The 20479-nt window shown below is 39.7% G+C and overlaps 1 protein-coding gene across 4 annotated transcripts in view; it reads right to left on the bottom strand.

Moving 5' to 3' along the window:
- tex10 (testis expressed 10) overlaps nucleotides 1–20479 on the bottom strand; it is a 186238-nt gene that overhangs the window by 125774 nt on the left and 39985 nt on the right. For 3 of the 4 annotated variants that reach the window (XM_068010421.1, XM_068010402.1, XM_068010393.1), the window contains 6 exons: nucleotides 17167–17401; nucleotides 14441–14553; nucleotides 9463–9704; nucleotides 8596–8734; nucleotides 3802–3971; nucleotides 1887–2064 (listed from right to left, as the gene is read on the bottom strand). In XM_068010421.1, coding sequence (XP_067866522.1) covers nucleotides 1887–2064; nucleotides 3802–3971; nucleotides 8596–8734; nucleotides 9463–9704; nucleotides 14441–14553; nucleotides 17167–17401 — 1077 coding nt within the window. The remainder of the gene's footprint in view (nucleotides 1–1886; nucleotides 2065–3801; nucleotides 3972–8595; nucleotides 8735–9462; nucleotides 9705–14440; nucleotides 14554–17166; nucleotides 17402–20479) is intronic. The other variant, XM_068010410.1, reaches the window with a different exon arrangement.

Below are 20479 nucleotides of genomic sequence, written 5' to 3'. Positions count from 1 at the left end.
AACTGTGTAACAGCCCCAACAACCAATCTTATCTGTAGCACCTGTGGAAGAGTCTGTCACTCTAGAATTGGCCTTTATAGCCACTCCAGGCACTGCTTCACAAACCACTGACCACCTCCAGGCACTTACCCATTGTCTCCCGAGACAAGGAGGCCAAAGAAGAAGGTGTTCTTTAGAGTCGGGTGCCTAAAACTGAACACAATTTTCCAACAGGTGTCCAATTTATGATTTATATAAGTTCAGAACTCTTCTGTACCCAAAACTAAATTAGGTTTCTTTCAGCTTTAACATCTCCTCCAACCTTTTAAAGGTATACAATTTATTGTATATGTTCTCTCATGATTCATCCTCCTAAAATGCACCAACTCATGAATTCTCCACTGAAATTTCAACTGATATTTGTGTGTTCAATCTACTAACCTGTCAATATCCTCACTGAAATGGCTCAAAGCCCCTTTCAGTGAGCCATACACTATATTTGTGTCAATCACATACTTTATTTCACCAAAACTTCAGTTGAAATCATTTATATGTATTAAGAATAATGGTCCTAACACTGACCCCTAGTGGACATCAATGTTCATATCTCAAGTTCAAAAAACACCCATAAACCACAACTCTTACCTTCTGTCCTTCCGCCAATTTCCTTTAATGCTAGCTGTTTTGGTTTAGACAAGTCTATGTAGCACCTCAAACACCTTTTGAAAATCCATACATGACATTTCTCTCATCAATACACTCCTATTTCCGCCAAGAGCTCCATTAAATTAGCCATACTTTTTATTTTAATAATCAACGCTGGCCATCCTTAACTAATCCATGCCATTCTAAATGATAATTCATTTTATCCTTTATGGAAGACTTTAAAGGCTTATTCACCACTAATGTTAGTTTGAAGGGTCGACAGTTATACAGCTTGCGCTCTTGAACAATGGTGCAATGCTACCAACCCTCTAATCCAAAGATGATTGTGGTCAGAGCCTGAGCTATTTGCTTTGTTACTTCCCTCAGCATTCTAGAATGCATGCTAAGAGAGCCTGGTACTTTTCCCACTTTGAGTTCCACCAATTCTTTCGTACAATTTCCTTACCTATCTAATTGCACCACCTCCTCTTGCACCTTTTCATTCCCATCATCAAAATATTTTGCAAACCAAGATGAAGTACTCATTCAGTATCTTCACAAGACTTACTTTTTCATCTCTAATTAGCCATACTATTTTTACTTGTGTTCAGAAAATTTTATATTATCTGCCAGTCTTTATACTTTTCAAAATACTTCTTGCTTCCATTCTATATTTGCTCGATTTTGTTCTGCATTATTAGACACAGCCTCTTTTTCCTAGTCTCAGATTAATTTCTTTATTCCAGTTTTTTTTGCTGCACTGTCTTTACTTTTCTTATGAATATGTCTAGCCAGTACCATAACCATCTCCTGTTTGAAAGCTTCCAATTGTTGTGTGCCATCTTATCCGTCAATTTCGGCTAGTTTTCTTTTTATTTTATTTAGATCTTTTTTCCAGTTAGGTGCTTTTTTTTCAAGACTATTCCTTTTCAACTTCAATTTTACCAAATCTATTGATGTTATGGTCACTATGTCATCCTAGATATTTCCTTACATTACCTACTTGTAGACCTGAAAAGAAACATAGGTAACTATGTTGCAGGACTTCAAAAATTATCTAGATAAATTTGGCTTGCCCCACCTCCTGGTTACAAGCAAGAAGTAGGACTACTTTGAGAATCTCAAACATTTCCACAATGTTCAGTGAAACTGCAACAACAGATTAGTCTCCAGACAAGAGCATTATGCACTTTCTGGGACTTTGTCATTTGCTTAACACAAAAAAAGAATAATTTTATTAACTGAATAATTTGCAACCTTACCTTGTATTTAATATCCGGATTAGACTAATGGCTAGTTTGGGGGACAATCTTCCCATAGTGCAGCAACGGCTTAGGCAAGACAATAACTCTGATGAGATAAATGGCAAGAAATACACAAGCTGCACCAAAGAATGCTGTGTTTCAGATGGAAGAAGAACTAGAGTGCCATCTTGTGGATCTAAGTAAAAATTACAATGACATCAATAAGACAACAATGGCAAATGCCAGCATTAAAACCACTATCTGCTTTCATACATGGAGAACAAAGTATCATAAGGTCTCAATCATCTTTAAAACCACAACCAGTTTGAGTTTGCCACCTTGAGGAGCAAGAGAAAACCTGGGCCATTTATTTAACGGCCTCACTGATACGCATCTTTCCTCTCCCAGTGCTACCTATCAGCATGCAACCCATTTGTTTTAAAAGATGGCATGGTCCACAACAGCAGCTCTGCTTTGCAATCCTCCAAGTGGAGACTCTATTCAAATAGGCCACGGATCGAGATAAGTTCTACCTACTTCTCTTACCTCAGAGAAGGAACACATTTGGAAAAAGAGTTCAGAAAAAACTAATTTTGCACTTTTTAAATGTTTAATTGTTTTGTATTTCAGAGCCAGGGTAGGATTTTGCTACTACTTCAGTACAAGAATGTGTTTGCACTGAAAAATACTTCAATGTTCTATTCTCTTTCAAAAGTAGAATCAAACCACCAAACTAATTTTTGATAGCGTAACCCCTTGTAATCTTGCAATCCTAATCATTTAAATACTGACCAATGCAAACTCTGAAGTGCAATACTGCAATAAGCCTAAAGGGAGTGCTGCCTACAATCTATCTAAAATTACTGCAATACACTAAAGAATATTTCTTTAAACTTAGGCTTTCAGTAGAAACTGTACATGACCTACTGCAAGCATTAGAAATGCACTAGTATGAGTCTGTCCAAAATTCAAGTTTCCAAAATTAAGATCAGTTTAAAAAATATAAATGGGATCCAAAAGTTAATGAATAAAAAAGGATCCTATAAAAAATTACTGTGTGAATACACTTCAAATGTACTTAATTGGCTGTAAAGCACTTTGGGATGTCCTGAGGTGGTGCAAGACACTATGTAAATGCAAGTTTTTTTTGTGCAACAGCTTGCCTTGAGATTCACCACAATCCAGTGTTACATCCTTTTTTTTTAAACAATGAGAAAGTCACATTGTGGATATAAAACCTAAAAGAAACAGCCCTTTATTCCTTTGTGAATTATATCACTTTGAAAGAGAGTCCAAAACAAAAACAGCTAGGCTAAGAGACACAGAGGTTAATTCTAATGCCTCTCCTGGTGCCCCAGCTGGGATAAGTAAACTCAGATAGTGGGTCAAACTTGGCATCTTCCTGGTTAGCTGTTCACTATCCCTAGCTTGCTCAGTCATCATGAGAATAATTCATTACTTTCATGGGCTGAATACAATCTGTGTTCAATGAACTACTTTCTGACCAGTCAAATCATTGCAGTTCCTTCAAAGAGAATGTATATATGGTAGTATAACATTTTTAAATAACCTAAGTATTGATATTTTAGAGCATTAAATAGCTGTTGACCCTGACATTTGATACTGTGGTGCCGTGAGTCTCATCTGATTTCACATTAACAAACCAGCTAGTCAAACACTAAGCAATTCTTTCCTCATCGTTCAACAAGATTAAGTAAGGAATTGACTGAAGTTTTAAAACAAAAATTAAGCTTGAAAACTGAGATTGTTTATGATGAAAAGCAGTATTATTTAACACCAATGCACAAACTTAAGACACCAAACTATTAAGAGATTTTCTTGACAGTAATAAAATTTATTTCCTGTTCATTGTGCTATATTCAGTCCGAAATACAAGTGATGAGAAATACTAAGTACTTAAAAGTAGTCTCACCATATAATCTGTAGACATTACTCTGAAGGCTCTGAAGTAGCTCTTTGTTCGAACGGGCAGCAGCCGCATGTATCACAGCAATAAGTTGTGCTGAGAGAAGTGGATTCCTTGAACCAAGTTGAGCTAACTGTAATGGCAGGCCAGCTAGCCAACGAGACAGCACCTTGCTTCTGTCCAACAAGCAAAATATCACATCAGCAATCAACAGAATACAAACCATCCATCCGTTAATGAACAATGGTTATTGGCGTACTTATAGAGAAATGCAGTAAAGTTGCTGCACAAAACCAGAGACTTCTGAACCACAAAACTGAGTAATATGCATCATCAAACTTTCCATCAGTGACTAGCAGACATTCAATATTAAGCTTTCACATAAGTGACCTTTTATTTCAAAAGTGAAATTCATCACAACTCATTTCTTTAAAGCATGCAACTCTACTCAAAGCACTACAAATACTAGGTAGTTTCTCCAACTAAGTTTTTTTTTTAATTTCCAGTGCTCCTATGCCACTTCAATCAATCTTTATAAGCAGATGGACTATGGAGAGGGGGACTGTAGCCCAGGATCCTAGTCAGCATATCTGCATCAATGGATATTGCTTTTCCGGAAACATTTCTAAGCACTAGCCAATACCCAGTAGAAGCAGAGTTTCACATTCTAAGAATGCATAAAGTTCTTGCCCATAAAGTTATCTTGCATTTAATGTACTGAAGCTATCTATATAACAAACATCAAAATCAGAATCCCATTAACAGAACTAAGCAATACCACAATCAATGGATCAGAGCAAACCTATGTGACCTTAGCACATGCAGTTGAGAATAGCTATGGTCAAGTCAGGAAATTAACAGAGAAGGCGCAACTATGGCAGAGGTCAGCACGTGAGTGCAAGAGACAAGGTTAAAATGTCAGCAAGCGTATTTTATTTATTTAGTGATACAGCACTGAAACGGGCCCTTCGGCCCACCGAGTCTGTGCCGACCAATAACCACCCATTCACCAGAAGTACCGAATGGACAATCCTACTTACTTTTTCCTAACATCTGAGCAATCAGAGATGCCAGTGTCTAGCCAATGTAATTCTCACCAAGTGATTTTACGAAGTGGCTGAGTAAAATGGATGAGAGCAGAAGGCCGAACACAACTATGGATCCTGACAACATCCAAGATGTCAAGAACTAGCTACGCTCTAGCTAAGATATTCTAGTGCAGCTATGAATTATTTACAAAGTGCAGGGGAAATCTAACCTAGCCAGCTACTACTATATCAGCCTACAACTCTCAATCATCAGAAAAGTGCTAAAAGTTTTCAATAGCGCCTTAAAGTAAACCTTCTAACTGACACAAAGTTCGGTTTCACGGAACCAACTTGGCCCCTAAAACAACTCTATTCAAAATTCCTCAGACAATGAAGCAGAACATGCCAACCTACACCAGGACCTGGACAATATCTAGACTTGGGTTGACAAGTGGCTGATAACTTCTGAATCGAGAAAATACTAGGTACTTCCAGCTGTCTAGAATTTGGCTTTCCATTCATCATTTTCCACTTTCTAAAGGTCAACAAATGCATTATCATCAGGTAGTAAATAGAGCCCATTTATTCCTACTTATAGGAAAGTCTACATCAGACCAGCGGGAGTCATTCAAAAAGGAAATAGTGAGAATTCAGGGCCAACATGTTCCCGTAAAGGTGAAGGGTAGGACCAACAAGTCCAGGGAACCCTGGATGCCAAGGGATATAGAGGATTGGAAAAGGAAAAAAAAAAAAGAGGCTTATGGCAGATTCAGAGGGCTGAAAACAGCGGAGGCCCTAGAGGAGTACAGAAAGTGTAGGGGGTGTGCTTAAAAAAGTAATTAGGAGAGCAAAGAGGGGCATGAAAAAACACTGGCAGGCAAGATAAAGGAAAATCCCAAGGCATTTTATAAGTATATTAAGGGCAAGAGGATAACCAGGGAAAGAGTAGGGCCCATTAGGGACCAATGTGGCAATGTGTGTGTGGAGCCAGAGGACATAGGTGAGGTTTTAAATGATTACTTTTCATCTGTGTTCACTTGGGAGAAGGACAATATAGGTATAGAGATCAGGGAGGGGGATTGTGATATACTTGAACAAATTAGCATTGAAAGGGAAGAGGTTTTAGCAGGTTTAAAAGTGGATAAATCCCCAGGCCCAGATGAGATGTAACCCACACTGCTATGTGAGGCAAGGGAGGAGACTGCTGGGGCTCTGACACAAATTTTCAAATCCTCTCTGGCCACGGGAGAGGTCCCAGAGGACTGGAGGACAGTGAATGTGGTACCATTATTCAAGAAGGGTAGTAGGGATAAACCAGGTAATTACAGGCCAGTCAGTCTAACATCAGTGGTAGGGAAACTATTGGAAAAAATTCTGAGGGACAGCATTGATCTCCACTTGGAGAGGCAGGGATAAATCAAGGATAGTTCGCATGGCTTTGTCAGGGGGAAATCATGTCTAAAAAATTTGATTGAAATTTTCTAGGAAGTGACTAGGTGTGTAGATGAGGATAAAGCAGTTGATGTAGTGTACATGGGCTTCAGTAAGGCTTTTGATAAGGTCCCGCATGGGAGAATGGTTAAGAAGGTAAGAGTCCATGGGATCCAGGGCAATTTGGCAAATTGGATCCAAAATTGGCTTAGTGGCAGGAGGCAGAGGGTGATGGTCGAGGGTTGTTTTTGCAGTTGGAAGCCTGTAACCAGTGGCGTACCGCAGGGATCGGTACTAGGACCCTTGCTGTTTGTAGTGTACATTAATGATTTAGATATGAATATAGGTGGTATGATCAGTAAGTTTGCAGATGACAAGAAAATTGGTGGTGTCGTAAATAGTGAGGAGGAAAGCCTTAGATTACAGGATGATATAGATAGGCTGGTAAGATGGGCAGAGCAGTGACAAATGGAATTTAATCCTGAGAAGTGTGAGGTGATGCATTTTGGGAGGGCTAACAAGGCAAGGGAATATACAATGGATGGCAGGACCATATGAAGTACAGAGGGTCAGAGGGACCCTGGTGTACATGTCCACAGATCACTGAAGGCAGCAGCACAGGTAGACAAGGTGGTTAGGAAGACATATGGGATACTTGCCTTTATTAGCCGAGAATATAAGAGCAGGGAGGTTATGATGGAACTGTATAAAATGCTAGTTAGGCCACAGCTGGAGTACTGTGTACAGTTCTGGCCACCACACCATAGGAAGGATGTGATTGCCCTGTAGAGGGTGCAGAGGAGATTCACCAGGATGCTGCCTGGGTTGGAGCTTTTCATCTATGAAGAGAGACTGGATAGGCTAGGGTTGTTTTCCTTAGAGCAGAGAAGACTGAGGGGGGACCTGATTGAGGCGGACAAAATTATGAGGGGCGTAGATAGGGAAGATAGGAAGAAACTTTTTCCCTTAGGTGAGGTGCCAATAATCAGGGGGCATAGATTTAAGGTAAGGGGCAGGAGGTTTAGAGGGGATTTGAGGAAAAAAAATTTCACCCAGAGGGTGGTTGGAATCTGGAACACACTGCCTGAAGGGGTGGTAGAGGCAGGAACACTCACAACATGAAGTAGTATTTAGATGAGTACTTGAAATGCATTAGCATACAAGGCTACAGCCAAGTGCTGGAAAATGGGATCAGAATAGATCCTTGATGGCTGGCATGGACACGATGGGCTGAATGTGCTGTATAACTGACTCTATGACTGTAAAATTCAATGAATGTGTTTTTTTGGAGCGGGATATTAATTCAAATTAAGATAAGGAAAGACAAACAGTTTATAGAAATCAAAAAAAGCTACAACTGGTACATAATCTGTATATTGTCTTTATCTCTCTACTCTCCCTATTTCAGGCACCCATACAAGCAATGTTTTTAAAAAATCAACATAAGCCTTAGCTCAATGAAGCTTTTCAAATTTGCCTATCTTTTCTGTAAATAATTTTGAAAAACTACTGCGAGAGGCTAGTGAAAAAAAGTCACATTGCACATGCTCAAACTACACAATCGAAATTTAATTGCCATCAAAGCTCTGGGGAAAATGTCAAATTCAAGCCTGGGCACTTGGAAGAAACTGAGGTATTCAAGTAAAAATTTGAATAAAAGGTATTAAGACACAAAAAACAATTCAATGGATAAATTACACCATGTTATTGTGAAATACATAATTTATTGAATTTATCTTGTTGAAGCCCATATTTTGGGCAAACAAATTTTAGCTACCAAGAAAAAAATGGTAGACAATTTTTGGGGAAGTCATTTGTGGAGAAAAGATGGAAATGAACACCCTTCAGAACATAGAGTACGATGCAATAGGCAAGATCTGACATTTCTAATCTTGAAATTCTCATTAGAGTGCCACTTGCCACCAGAAATGTGAGCATCATGATGAAATTTCAGTGGAATGCAAGACCCACATAACAAATTTATCAATACTAGTTGGTGCTGCACATGGAGAGTTGAGATCAAGTGTGGTCTTCAGGCAACATGCGGTTAGAGTGGGGAATTAACTGGACCAGAAAACATAGCTGTAATAGCAATCCTAATGTAAACTTATGCATTCTGGTCTTATTTTCATATTTCCATTATAAATTTCTATATCCACATTTGAATTTAAAACTGCCTAGTAATCTTATCATGCTGCAAATACAGCCTCATGCCAGTGATGCTGCAGAGCTGGAAGTAAGTATTCTTTCCGTTGGATAGGACATGTCGTCTGAGAAATCAAGTCATAAATTGGGGAGCAGGAAAGAGACACTAACTTCTTTCTTGAGGGGATTTTATTACCTTGCAATCTGAAGGTTGGATGTTTTCTCTCTCAAATAAAGACCACTAAAGAAATTGAGCAACATAGTGCGAACTGAAAGAGCAAGACCCTGTTGCTGGTACTGTGCATAAACTGCCCTCAGCAATTCCTCTGTGGCACCTGAAAACAAACATAAAGAATGCGCGAAAATAAGTTCTTCTAAAAAGGTCCCAACTCCCCAAAGGTTTAACGATTAAGACATGGGTTTATTTCAGACAAGGTGACAGTAAGCATGACAACTGGTCTCAATGACCCTGGGCCGGATAGTAAAAGAAACAGAAGAAATCAGCCTGATCCACCCCTGATTATGCAACAACTCCTGTACAGATGTGCAACCGTATGGATGTGCAGTGAAGACAGGATGAAGCTCCATGTGATGCCTACAGAGCTGAATAGCCTGACAACACCAAGTTACACTTGCACATGAAGGATATCCATCTGGGCAAGATAACCCAAGGGCAGCCACAAGAAAACTGGAGAATAAAACAAAATACATTTCCTCTTTCTCACTATTTCATCTCAAATATATTTTGAAAACTTAAAAATGCTTCCTCAAATACATTCATGCAGAAAATGCCATTATAATTTACTCACTGCTCTATAACTTCAAGTTTCAACTAGCAATGAATAAACATGCAGGACCTCATCATGTGTTTGTAAACTTCAATAAATAAAAGTAATTTTAAAACTCATCAGGAACCAAAGTTGGTTTATGGAAGATGGGTCATACGGTCAATGTCACAGGTACCTACTTGACAAGCATTGCACTGCCTTACTACACAAGGTTTTACCAACTCTATTAATTGCTAAATTTTACAGCAATCATCTTGTTTACTATTGCATCTCACCTCTGTTGCGCTGCACAAGTACAAGTCTCCACACCAACATCAGCATCCCACTCAGTTGCTGAGAGGTCAACTTCCTGCCATCTGACAAGCTTTCTGTGACAAATTTTCGAATTTGCTCCAACCAGTCAGTATCCAGATGGACAGTTACAGTATTGGTGAGTGATACCATGACCTGACACAAAGCCAGATTCAATGCAAGAGGATGGTCTGCACTGTTCATGAATGCTGCTGCTTGTTTGTCCCTGAAAATAAGAGGTAAAAATATTACTTTCTCCTGGTACACACTTAACAATAGAGGACTAGAGAAAAATAAAAAAGATAAACTATATTAATCTCTTTACACATCTTCCAGCTGTCAAATTAATTGTTTTGGAGGAAAGCTACTCAAATGTTTGGAATAAGGTGTCAATTCTTTGATAGTGAAATCAATTACTACCAAAGTTTTCATGTTTAATCTAAATTTTAAAAGGGTGGTATTAAAAGTGTCCTTTTTAAAAAACAGAAAAAGATTACTGAAGATTTATCATAGTTCACTTATTGCATGGGTTGGCAGGGAATAGGATAATGCTTGCAATGATGCACGCCCTTGATTGATGCAGTTTGGTAAACCAAATACTGGTAGAAACAGTGCACTTTTCTTTTTATTGTTTTATGAAAATCTAGATGGCATTAGAACGTTGAATTACCACAAAAGTGAACATTTATATTAAAAATTATGACCACTCCTCAACCCGCAAATTGTATTCCAATACTGTTCTTACCTACATTATAAGGAATTCATCTTCACATGATTACAAATGCCAAATTTGCTACAAAAAAAGATAGATTTAATGGCCTTCTGACACTTTTGATCAAGAGAACTAACTTCTTCTTAAAGTCCAAAGCAGAGTGGCGAGGTGAGTTAGAACACTAACTGCACTTCTGGAGCTTGGGCCTCAATTTAGTATGGTGGAATGCAAGCCCTCTTCCTGCTAGCTGCAAGGGTCTTACATGTGAAATGAGATTGGACCTCCTACTCAATTCCTGGTGCATAATAACACATAATATGAAACCATTGTTCACATTAGGACTATTTAAGCATCATCAATCATAGAAAACGTACCTAAGCTAACAAGCCTCAATTCTTTATAATATGCTTGTTTCTAATGCAGTAGCATCTCAAAATGCTCCAACAAATGTTGTTACAAAGCCCAAAATGTTCTTTCACAGTCCACATTTGCAAGGCCAAAATTAATAATCACATTTATGGGAGGATTTTACCTCCTGACAATTATGCTTTACTGTAATACTAGTAACATCTGAAACTAACAATAATCCATCATAAATTGGGAATCTTTGCAGTGAAAAATGGAATGGTCAAATGTGCTCTTCAAGAGTTGGAAATGAACACATTTTTGTAGCAAAACAAAGACAGTCTCAATGTCAGAGTGGGTGCCGAAAGTGGATCTGGGATTTTCCCAGCGGCATCATATTTGAAGCTGGTGAACAAAAAAAATCTTGTTTCATGAGAAACTGCAGTTTGATCCTTCGTCCTTTTTCAAGTTGACTGTTTCCTTCCTGCTATTGCTAATTTCCTATGCTGCAGTATTGTGAAGGCCAGTATATGGGAGAAAGCAGGAGTACTTTCAATCCCAAGTATGCAAATCTGTACTTGTTTAAAAAAAAACTTCCACATGCAGAAGATAAGCCAAATTCAGTTTGTTACTTTTCAATGCTTCTCTCAACTGTTTGACTCAGCTACAAAATCCTACCACTGAGCCGGTTAACACTTGAACCCAAAAAGTTTATTGGAAGTTATAACTGAATTAATAAGATTTGATAGCGGTGTACAAGATTCTGACAGGTTTGATAGACAGGCAGGGTAGACAAAGAAAAGCTATTCCCATCAGCACAAGGACAAGAGGACACAGATTTAAGGTTTTGGGCACCAGACACAGGAGGGTGGCGGTGTGGGGGGTGGGTGGTGTGAGAAAGATTTTTTTTTGTTTGCTGCCTACAAGGGTGATGGAAGCGAAGACGATGAATGATTTCAAAAGGAAATTGGATGGGCAGTTGAAGGAATTAAACCCGCAGGGCTACGGGAATATAGCAGTGGAATTGGACTGACTGGATTGCTCTGCAGAGCTGGCATGGACTTGATGGGCTGAATGGCCTCTTTCTGTGCCATTATGACTATGACTCAATGTGTAATATGAATTTATATGGCTGCTGCAGAATTGAAAAAGATATTTTTGTTCTCTACTCACTGCAAAACTGCTTTGGTGACATAAACTACATGTACAGTCTCAAATATCAGCATCGAGAACTTGCTCAGCTGTTGATCAGGAGGCACTAGACTGGAAAAAAAAAGGTCAGCATTGGCTGTGCAATGCTGTTTACTCAGGTCTTGTCTGCAAGGATGCAGGAGACAGATGCCCTTATAAATATAGGTACAACTTCCTTTCTGCAAATTACAGCAAAAGTGCAGAGTTCAGTGATCCTTTTAAAAACAATTTCTCATAGTTGCATTAAAACTCAGTGCCAGACTGTATTTATCAAAAGGGGCTATGAAATTTCAAAGATTAAATCTTCCCTAATGCTGTCAGTTTTCGACTCTCATTGTTGGATAGTCACAAAGAGTTGCTGGCTTAAATGCAAATTTTGTTCTTAAAAGCTTGAATTAGATACCTGCTTACAATTTTGTAAAATGGGCAATAAAACACTCTTCAAATTGTTTGCAAGCACTGCACACTATATTAAAACCAAGGTCAAATCTGGTATAATCTGCTTGCCTCTTTAAATGATAAGTGACAGCTGCATTTTGTAGCAGTGTAAACTTAAATCAAAAAGGTACAGATTAGAACATGCCACCAACATGCATATTGTCTGTTTCTAAGAATAATTACCTATAAACTGCAATATTAACCATTTCAAGATTATTGGCTTCCAATAAGTTAACACCAAGTCAGATTGTCTTTTACTGAAATGAACTGTGAAAGATTTTCTCTTTTAGAATGTTACGTATGACGTACGTAACTCATACTTAAATGGAGCAGCATATACTGGACACACAATTCATTTTTAGCTCTCAATGATACAATGATGCATCAGTGCAGACTCGATGGGCCGAAGGACTTCTTCTGCGCTGTGTTATTCTGTGATTCTGTGACGCATGAACTCATACAGTACACATTTAGTTATAACTTCTGGTGGAACCTTCTGGGTTCAACTGTTAACAGATTTAATGGTTGCATTTGTCAGAAGGTTTTGAGTTAAAGCCGACTACAGAACATGAGTATAATGTATGCAGATACTTCAGTGCAGTAATGGAGAAGTGTTGTATTGTTAAAGGTGCTGCATTTCAGGTGAGACTTTAAACCAAGGTCCTGTCTGCCTATTCAGGTGAACATAAGTAATCCTATAGTGCTCTTCAACTAACACCATCAAAAGACCATCACCATCTCATTTGCTGTGCATGAATTGGCTGCCACATTTGCCTACACTTAAAAAGTACTTCATGGGTTGTGAAGCGATTTGAGATGCGCTGAAGATGTGAAAAGCACCATCAAGATTAGGGAATTCAACATGCTTCCACACTTTATCCATAGTCAACATCATGCATATTTAGGTATAGCAAAAATTATATTCAGAGTATTCTTACACTGCACCAAAAACATGCCTCAACATAATATTTATTTCACACATTTTCCAGAGTAGCAAACCATTGTTTTTCAGACTGGAGATAAGTGTGTTATGGGATCACCAAGGGGTCAGTTTTGGGGCTTCTGCTCTTTTTGATATATATTAATGACCTGGATTTTGGTATACAGGGTATAACTTCAAAGTCTGCAGATGACGTGGAACAGCCCCTGTTGTTTGCCCATAGTCCTGCTTTTCCCTTCAAGTATTTATCTAATTCCTTTTTGAAAGCTATTATTAAATCTTCTTCCACCACCCTTTCCAAATCCCAACAACTTGCTGTGTTTAAAACAAATGTTTCCTCCTGTCGCCTCTGGTACTTTATTAGAACACCTTAAATCTGTGTCCTCTGGTTACTGACCCTTCTGCATGGGAAACAGTTTCTCCTTATTTACTCATCAAAACCATTCGTGATTTTGAACATCTCTCTCAAATCTCTTCCTAACTTTCGGTGCTCCAAAGAGATCTTTCCACATAAATGAAGTCCCTCATTTTTGGTACCATTCTAGAAAATCCCTTCTGCACTCTCGTCAAGGCCTTGACATCCTTCCTAAAGCGTAGTGCCCAGAGTTGGATACTGTGCCCCATCCAGCTGAGGCCTAACCAGTATTTTTATATATGTTTAGCATAAATGTGTTTCAATTGTACTCTCTGCCTCTATGAATAAAGTCAAGGATCCCATATGCTTTTTCACAGCCTTCTCAACTTGTCCTGTTGCATTCAAAGATTTGTGTGCATTCGTCCCCTGAACTCTTTGTTTCTGCATCCCCTTAAACATTGTACCATTTAGTTCATATTGCTTCTGCTCATTCTTCCTACCAAAATGTACCACTTCACACTTCTCTGCATTAGACTTCATCTGCCATGTGTCTCTTCCCATTTCACCAATTTATGTCCTCCTGACGTCTGTTACTATCTTCCTCCTTGTTTACGCCATTTCCAAGTTCCACGTCATCTGCAGACTTTGAAATTATGCCCTGTATACCAAAAAGCCAGCACAAGTACGACTGTGCAAATAGCCTCCTTCAGTGCTGTATCATTCTATGACTTATGGCTTCTCAACAGTGAGAACACAAAACTATAGTCAAGTTATTGGTGGGTTCATACATTGCTGGAACTGAGTTGTGGCTGGCAGAATACTTGGGAACTTTAGTTATAAAGAAGTTTTATCCATTAGCTCAAATTTAAACTGCACAAGTGAAAAAAAAAGTTAAAACTACATCACATCAGTTCCTTAACTTTCAAGCTTACAGCTTCAATGCAATAACAAATGCTCTTCTGATATTCATTATTTACTTACTTTTTAGCCCCATCTTTCTTTTTATGTCTGGCTGTCTCCAATACAGAATAAGGAAAATATTTCATGAACTGATCTTTTAAATCACAGAGATAGTGATACCGCAGCCAGGATTCCTGAAAAACATGGAAAGAGCGGGCAGCTTATTGAATCTGCCTACATTTAACTATAACTGGACATAGTAAAATATTAGACCTGGTACCAAACTTTTCATCTTGGTGGACCACAAAGGCACTTATCATGAAGTCTTGGAGGTCACATATAAAATTTAAATTATCTACAATATATTCAAAAAATATCAAATTCTCCATATTGAAGATGCTGGTGTTCCGATTAGTATTTACCCACCAATGAAACATCATTAAATACATCCTTACAAAACCTCCAGGCCTACTGAATTCAGAGGCCCAACGAATGAAGAAACAGAAGCACAAAGGAAGGCTGAATGGCCTTGGATTGGGGGCCGCACCCAAACCCAGAACTGCAACCTGATCGTCCAGATCCAGACACGTGTGTTAGTTGTTTGCCTAGGGGCCTCTATTCTTCAGGGATAGATCAAAACGAAAGATTACATATTACAAATCAGAGATTGCAAAGTTTCTCTTCCAAATGCACAGAAAACAAGTTATGGCATTTTTCCAATATATTTAAAACCTCCGCTATAGCACTTTTAAACACAGAAAAATGTTCAAAAGTGCTTTACATATGCTTCAGGGAAAAAAGGACAGCAAAGCCAAAAAAGGAGATATTATGACGGGTGGCTAAAAACTTGGTCAGGAGTGTTGTTTGTTTTATTCATTCGGGGGATGTGGGCATTGCTGGCCAGGCCAGCATTTATTGTCCATCCCTAATTGCCCTCGAGAAGGTGGTGGCGAGCTACCTTCTTTAACCGCTGCAGTCCTTGGCCTGTAGGAAGGAACTGTAGGAAGGCCTGCTGTTAGGAAGGAAATTCCAGGATTTTGACCCAGTAACAGTGAAGGAAAGGCAATATAATTCCAAGTCAGGATGGTGTGTGGCTTGGAGGGGTCCTACTCTTGTAGCCACAGCATTTACATAGTTGCTCCAGTTCAATTTCTGGTTAATGGTGACCCCCAGGATGTTGATAATGGGGGATTCAGCAATGGTAATGTCATTGAACGTTAAGGGCAGATGGTTAGATTCTCTTTTGTTGGAGATGGTCATTGCCTGGCACTTGTGTGGCACGAATGTTACTTGCTACTTATCAGCCCAAGTCTGGATGTTGTCCAGGTCTTGCTGCATATGGACATGGGCTGCTTCAGTATCTGAGCAGTCATTGTACAATCATCAGCGAACATCCCCACTTCTGACCTTATGATGGAGGATCTTAAAGGAGAGGGAGGTAGAACAGGAAGGGAGTTTGGGGAGGAAATTCCAGAGTGTGGGGCCTTTGGGGCTGAATAACCCTTGATATCTTTGGTCCATCTGGTTTTCATGACTGATACCACAAGAACTGGTACAGGTGTCTCTCAGACTTCTACCAATGTATCATCCAACCGGCTGTCATGCATGAGATATTGCACAGGTACAAGTCCCCTGCAAGGAGATAACAGAGCTTCTGTTCGGATCAGGAACTAAACAGGTTGTAGATAGTGCTATGAAATGGAATGAATTAAGTTAAGAGTTCTGTCATGGAGGCCCCCACCTGCCAAGAATGAGGCACATATATTTTGCCACATGGACATTACATTTTAAAATTGTTACTGGGAAGAAAAGACCGAGTACAAGGGGTTGCCAAGCCCCGGCTGGAAAAAGCAGAGTGTGTTGGAACAAAGAGACCAGTCCCTGCCCCAATACACAGAAGAGACCTGGTTAAACCAGTCAGTCACATGACCACCTGCTGGCCAACTAGGGGAGTTTTAAATTGGAGAAAATGTTTGAAGACAGAAAGCTGTTTGCTCCTGGACTGGAAAAGACCTCTCTCTTATCTGCTCTCATCCTTCTCACCAGCTTCAGAAACCACTGAAGACATATGAACCCCAAGAGAGAAAAGTCTCCAACATTGAACAAGGTTTAAGAAGAATACTGGGCTCCAAAGAAAAGCAAGATCTATCTACAAGCAAGGACTACAGTGAGCTCAAAGCACAGTAACAAAAACCCTCTTCAGAGATTGCCTCAAACCTCTCTATTTTTCTTCTGCTGTTTTCTGTCCCTATTTGCATGTGCGTATCATGTATGCATGTTAGCTAGGCACGGAGTGTATCTGTAGGCGTTAACCGAATTAGAGTTTAAGTTTTAATAAATTTCACTTTACTTCTTTAAACCTAAGAAAGCCCGTTTGTGTTCATTTCTTTGCCTTATAATTGGAAAGCGGTGAACAAGGATTCACCAAGGGGGAGCTCAAAACACAGTGTTTAAAATTAAACCCTGTTACAGTAAGACCAGGTGAAGGCTGAGAAAGAGACTCCTAGACACCTTTCTCACCTGGTCATAACAGTTCGTACTCTTAGAAAGCCAATGCACCACCCCAAATTCAGTTCAATTTTTAAGTCCTCCTTCTTGCACAATGTATTAAATTTTTGGCACGAACAACTTTCTTTCATAAACGACATTTACATACTTCCCTTTTATTGTACAAATGCTAACAGCAAAAATAGTCCTTCTGTTTCAAAAAAAAGCAAGTTATTTCAATTCCCCTGCCTGACCCAAAGAGAAATCACGACAGTAACTCCATCTCATTCTAAAATTAATCAAGTAAGTATTTTCCTTACCAGTTTCTGGGTCTCGTCCTGGTGCTGCATTAGCTTCCACAATAGTTGGATGATGCTGAGAATCTGCAACTTAAGCATCATGGCTTCCGGTTCAAGTAGATTACCTGGTATAGGACCAGTAAGCTGACCAGGAGAGGCTTCCACCCAACACTCCAACAGAAGGGGCACTAGTATCTGAATGAATCCTTTCAGATTTTCCACCGAGGACAAACATTCTTCAGCATCAAGTGAAGGTCTGGAATACATTAATGGAGCAATAAATACATTATGAACAGCGACACACTTCAGTTTTAACAGCAGAGATACTGATCCACGAAACATTCCTTGCCAAAGATATGGCATTTTGGTCCCATTATTGTGAGTTACAGATCCATCAGTTCTTCAAAAGCTGAAAAAAAATCTTAAATATTTAGCAACGGAGATGGAAGAAAATTGTAAGCATTGTAAGTGATTTTAAAAAATGAAAACTAGAATGAAAGAATAATTAGACAATGCTAAAGAAAGGCAATCAAACAAACCAGGAAAAAAAGGGAAAGGTTGTTACAAACATGGCTTCCAGTTACCAAAAAGATGTACCATCACTAGATATTTTATGCTTGTAAGAAATACCACTGCTCACAACAATTCCCTAGGCTGAAAAGGTCCTGTGTTATTATTAAACTTTGGTACTCAAAGAAAAGTTGGGGAGACGGTGGCGTGGTGATAATGTCACAGAACTAGTAATCCAGAGGCCCAGGCTAATGTCTTGGGGCCATGGGTTCAAATCTCTCTATTGCAGCTGATGGAATTTCAATTCAATTAATAATACAAATCTGGAATTGAAAGCTAGTCTCAGTAATGGTGCCATAAAACTATCGATTGTTATAAAAACCCATCTCATTCACCAACGTCCTTTAGGGAAGGAAATCTGCCGTCCTTACCTGGTCTGGCCTACATGTGACTCCAGACCCACAGCAATGTGGTTGACTCTTAACTTCCCTCTGAAATGGCATAGCAAGCCACTCAGTTCAAGGGCAATTAGGGATAGGCAACAAATGCTGGTCTTTCCAGCAACACTACCTCCCATGAAAGAAATAAAGATTTCTCCCCTTGTTCTTAAATTTGCAATTCCTAATTGCTAACTTCAGGAAACTGAGGTATTGAGGTGAAGTCACGTTTCATCATCCTGTCTCGAAACAGCATAAAGACAGCAGCTCTAGATCAGTCAAGATCAATTTATTCTTCCTACTTAAAATTTCAAGTATACAAAAGGGGTTTGATTTTGTACCAATATTTGAGTGATACAACTATTCCATTTGAAACTAGTCCATTCTCATTCCCGATATTATTTATAACAGAATCCTCAAGACAACAACCAAATAAAAATCTTTGCCAAAGCACATTTTTACTTTGTGGGCTGTATTTTGTGCATGAGGCATGGCTCCTGGCACTGGGCCAAAAAGGCAGGGGGAACCACACCTCACCCTTTTTGCGCACCTCCCCCCACCCAACCCCACGCAGCGATCCTCCGTTCTTTTAACCTCTAATTTTCACAAGCTGGGATCCCTGTCCCTTCAAAGAGCTGCCAGCCATCTGATTGGGCCACTAGGAGCGGTGGCCACTGCTGGTACTGCAGAGGCCTTGGACCCAGGCCCAGCACAGAAACCCTGGACCTGAGGCAAGTGAGGAGGGGTCGCTGGGGCCTTTCAGAGTGGCTCCGGCAACTGTAGGTGAGGGGGTGTTCATGCAGTCCAGGGGGAGGGGGGGCCCCAGAGGGTAAAATGGTTCCCAGCAAGCGTCCTCTGTGGGCCACAACATGGCCACGGAGGGACACGCGCCCCCACCTGCCCCCCACAGACGGCGCCTCGTTTTACAAGGTGCCCTCTTCGTGTGGCGGAAGCACCTTCCACCACTGGTAAGATCCCAGTGGCAGCAAGAAGATGTCCTTAATTGGCCTCTGGGCGAGAAAGCCATCAGCCTATCCCGACCCCGGATAGATCACTTGGCGATGGTCCCTCCGCCACCCCCCACACCACCCCCACCCACCCCCCGTCATGATATTCCTTGCTCCCCACCTCTGACCCCACTTCAAAGATAAAATCCCGGCCTATGTGCCCAAAACAGTTGAATATAAATGGGATCACGAAGTAACGTTTTTCATAATTTAAGATAAAAATCTATTTAAGTAGGTACAGTTGACACTAAATGCAAAAGTGAAGGCTACAATTCTCCACTAGTTGCAATACAAGCCCTTGAGGGAGCGTGGTTTGACATCACAGGATGTGATAAATAATGAAAATGAGACAGATCAGGAGAGTGACTGTGTACTTGATAACTGTGCCAATTCATCAAATGGTGTGACATTAAGTTTAAACATGGTCTTGGTAGATCAGTTGGATTCTCACCCTAATTTTCAAAAGAAACCAAAACAACTAACTCCAAAAGAAGATCCAGAATCTTTCACAGTAAATGAGGTACACGATGCGTTCCCATTCTCCACAAATTGCTGGATGGTTTGCTCTGCTCCTGTGTTAGCCAAAGCCGATAATAGTTTCTTCTTGCCGTGAGGCTCCCATTAACTTAATATTGATAGCAAAATTGGTGGATTTACAATATTTTTACATATTATTCCCGCCGCAGCCATTTAGGTCTGACTGATTAATGTCGTGGTCGACCCTCGTAATGAAAGGATTTATGGCCCCAATATAACATTCAATCTGTGGAATCTCACTCCAGTAGAAATGTTCCTAGAGGACTTTTAAATTCTTTTTGTGTCTTGACCATTCTTTCTGCCTGGCTTGCAATCTACGTGACAAAGTGTCAAAAAGCAATAATATTAAAGACACATAGCTGTTTCAACATGCAGAAGAGGGTTACTCACTCACATACAAATTCAATCAATTTCCTTCAGATAACATTTGGGGATACAGTAGGAGTAATTTCAGGCATGAAGTGCCGTAAGTATAGCCTGCTTGGAAGGACAAGGATAACTTTGGACTTACAGTTTCCAAAACTCTCCACCACTGGAATTTTACTCATGTAAATTCCAGACCTAATTGATAAATATGTGATTGCTATGATCAACTAATATCTCAATTATTGTTGTATTATGTGACTACCAGAATAGTAGTAAGCAAACTAAATGGTCATTGGTCTTTATTTACTAATTTCCATGTTATCACGGAAGCAGTACGATGGCATATCCGCTGGGTGTCCACTGTTGCTGATCATGGACAGGCCACAGCTTCTATACTTAATGGGTTAAGAATGTTTCTATATTTCGCACACCTAGCTTGCCATTCACGCATTAGCTTCTCAAAAGACCAATACAGCA

This window comes from Heterodontus francisci, chromosome 2 (assembly GCF_036365525.1).
Source record: "Heterodontus francisci isolate sHetFra1 chromosome 2, sHetFra1.hap1, whole genome shotgun sequence".
Lineage (NCBI taxonomy): Eukaryota > Metazoa > Chordata > Chondrichthyes > Heterodontiformes > Heterodontidae > Heterodontus > Heterodontus francisci.
This window is presented reverse-complemented; position numbering and strand designations above follow the sequence as displayed.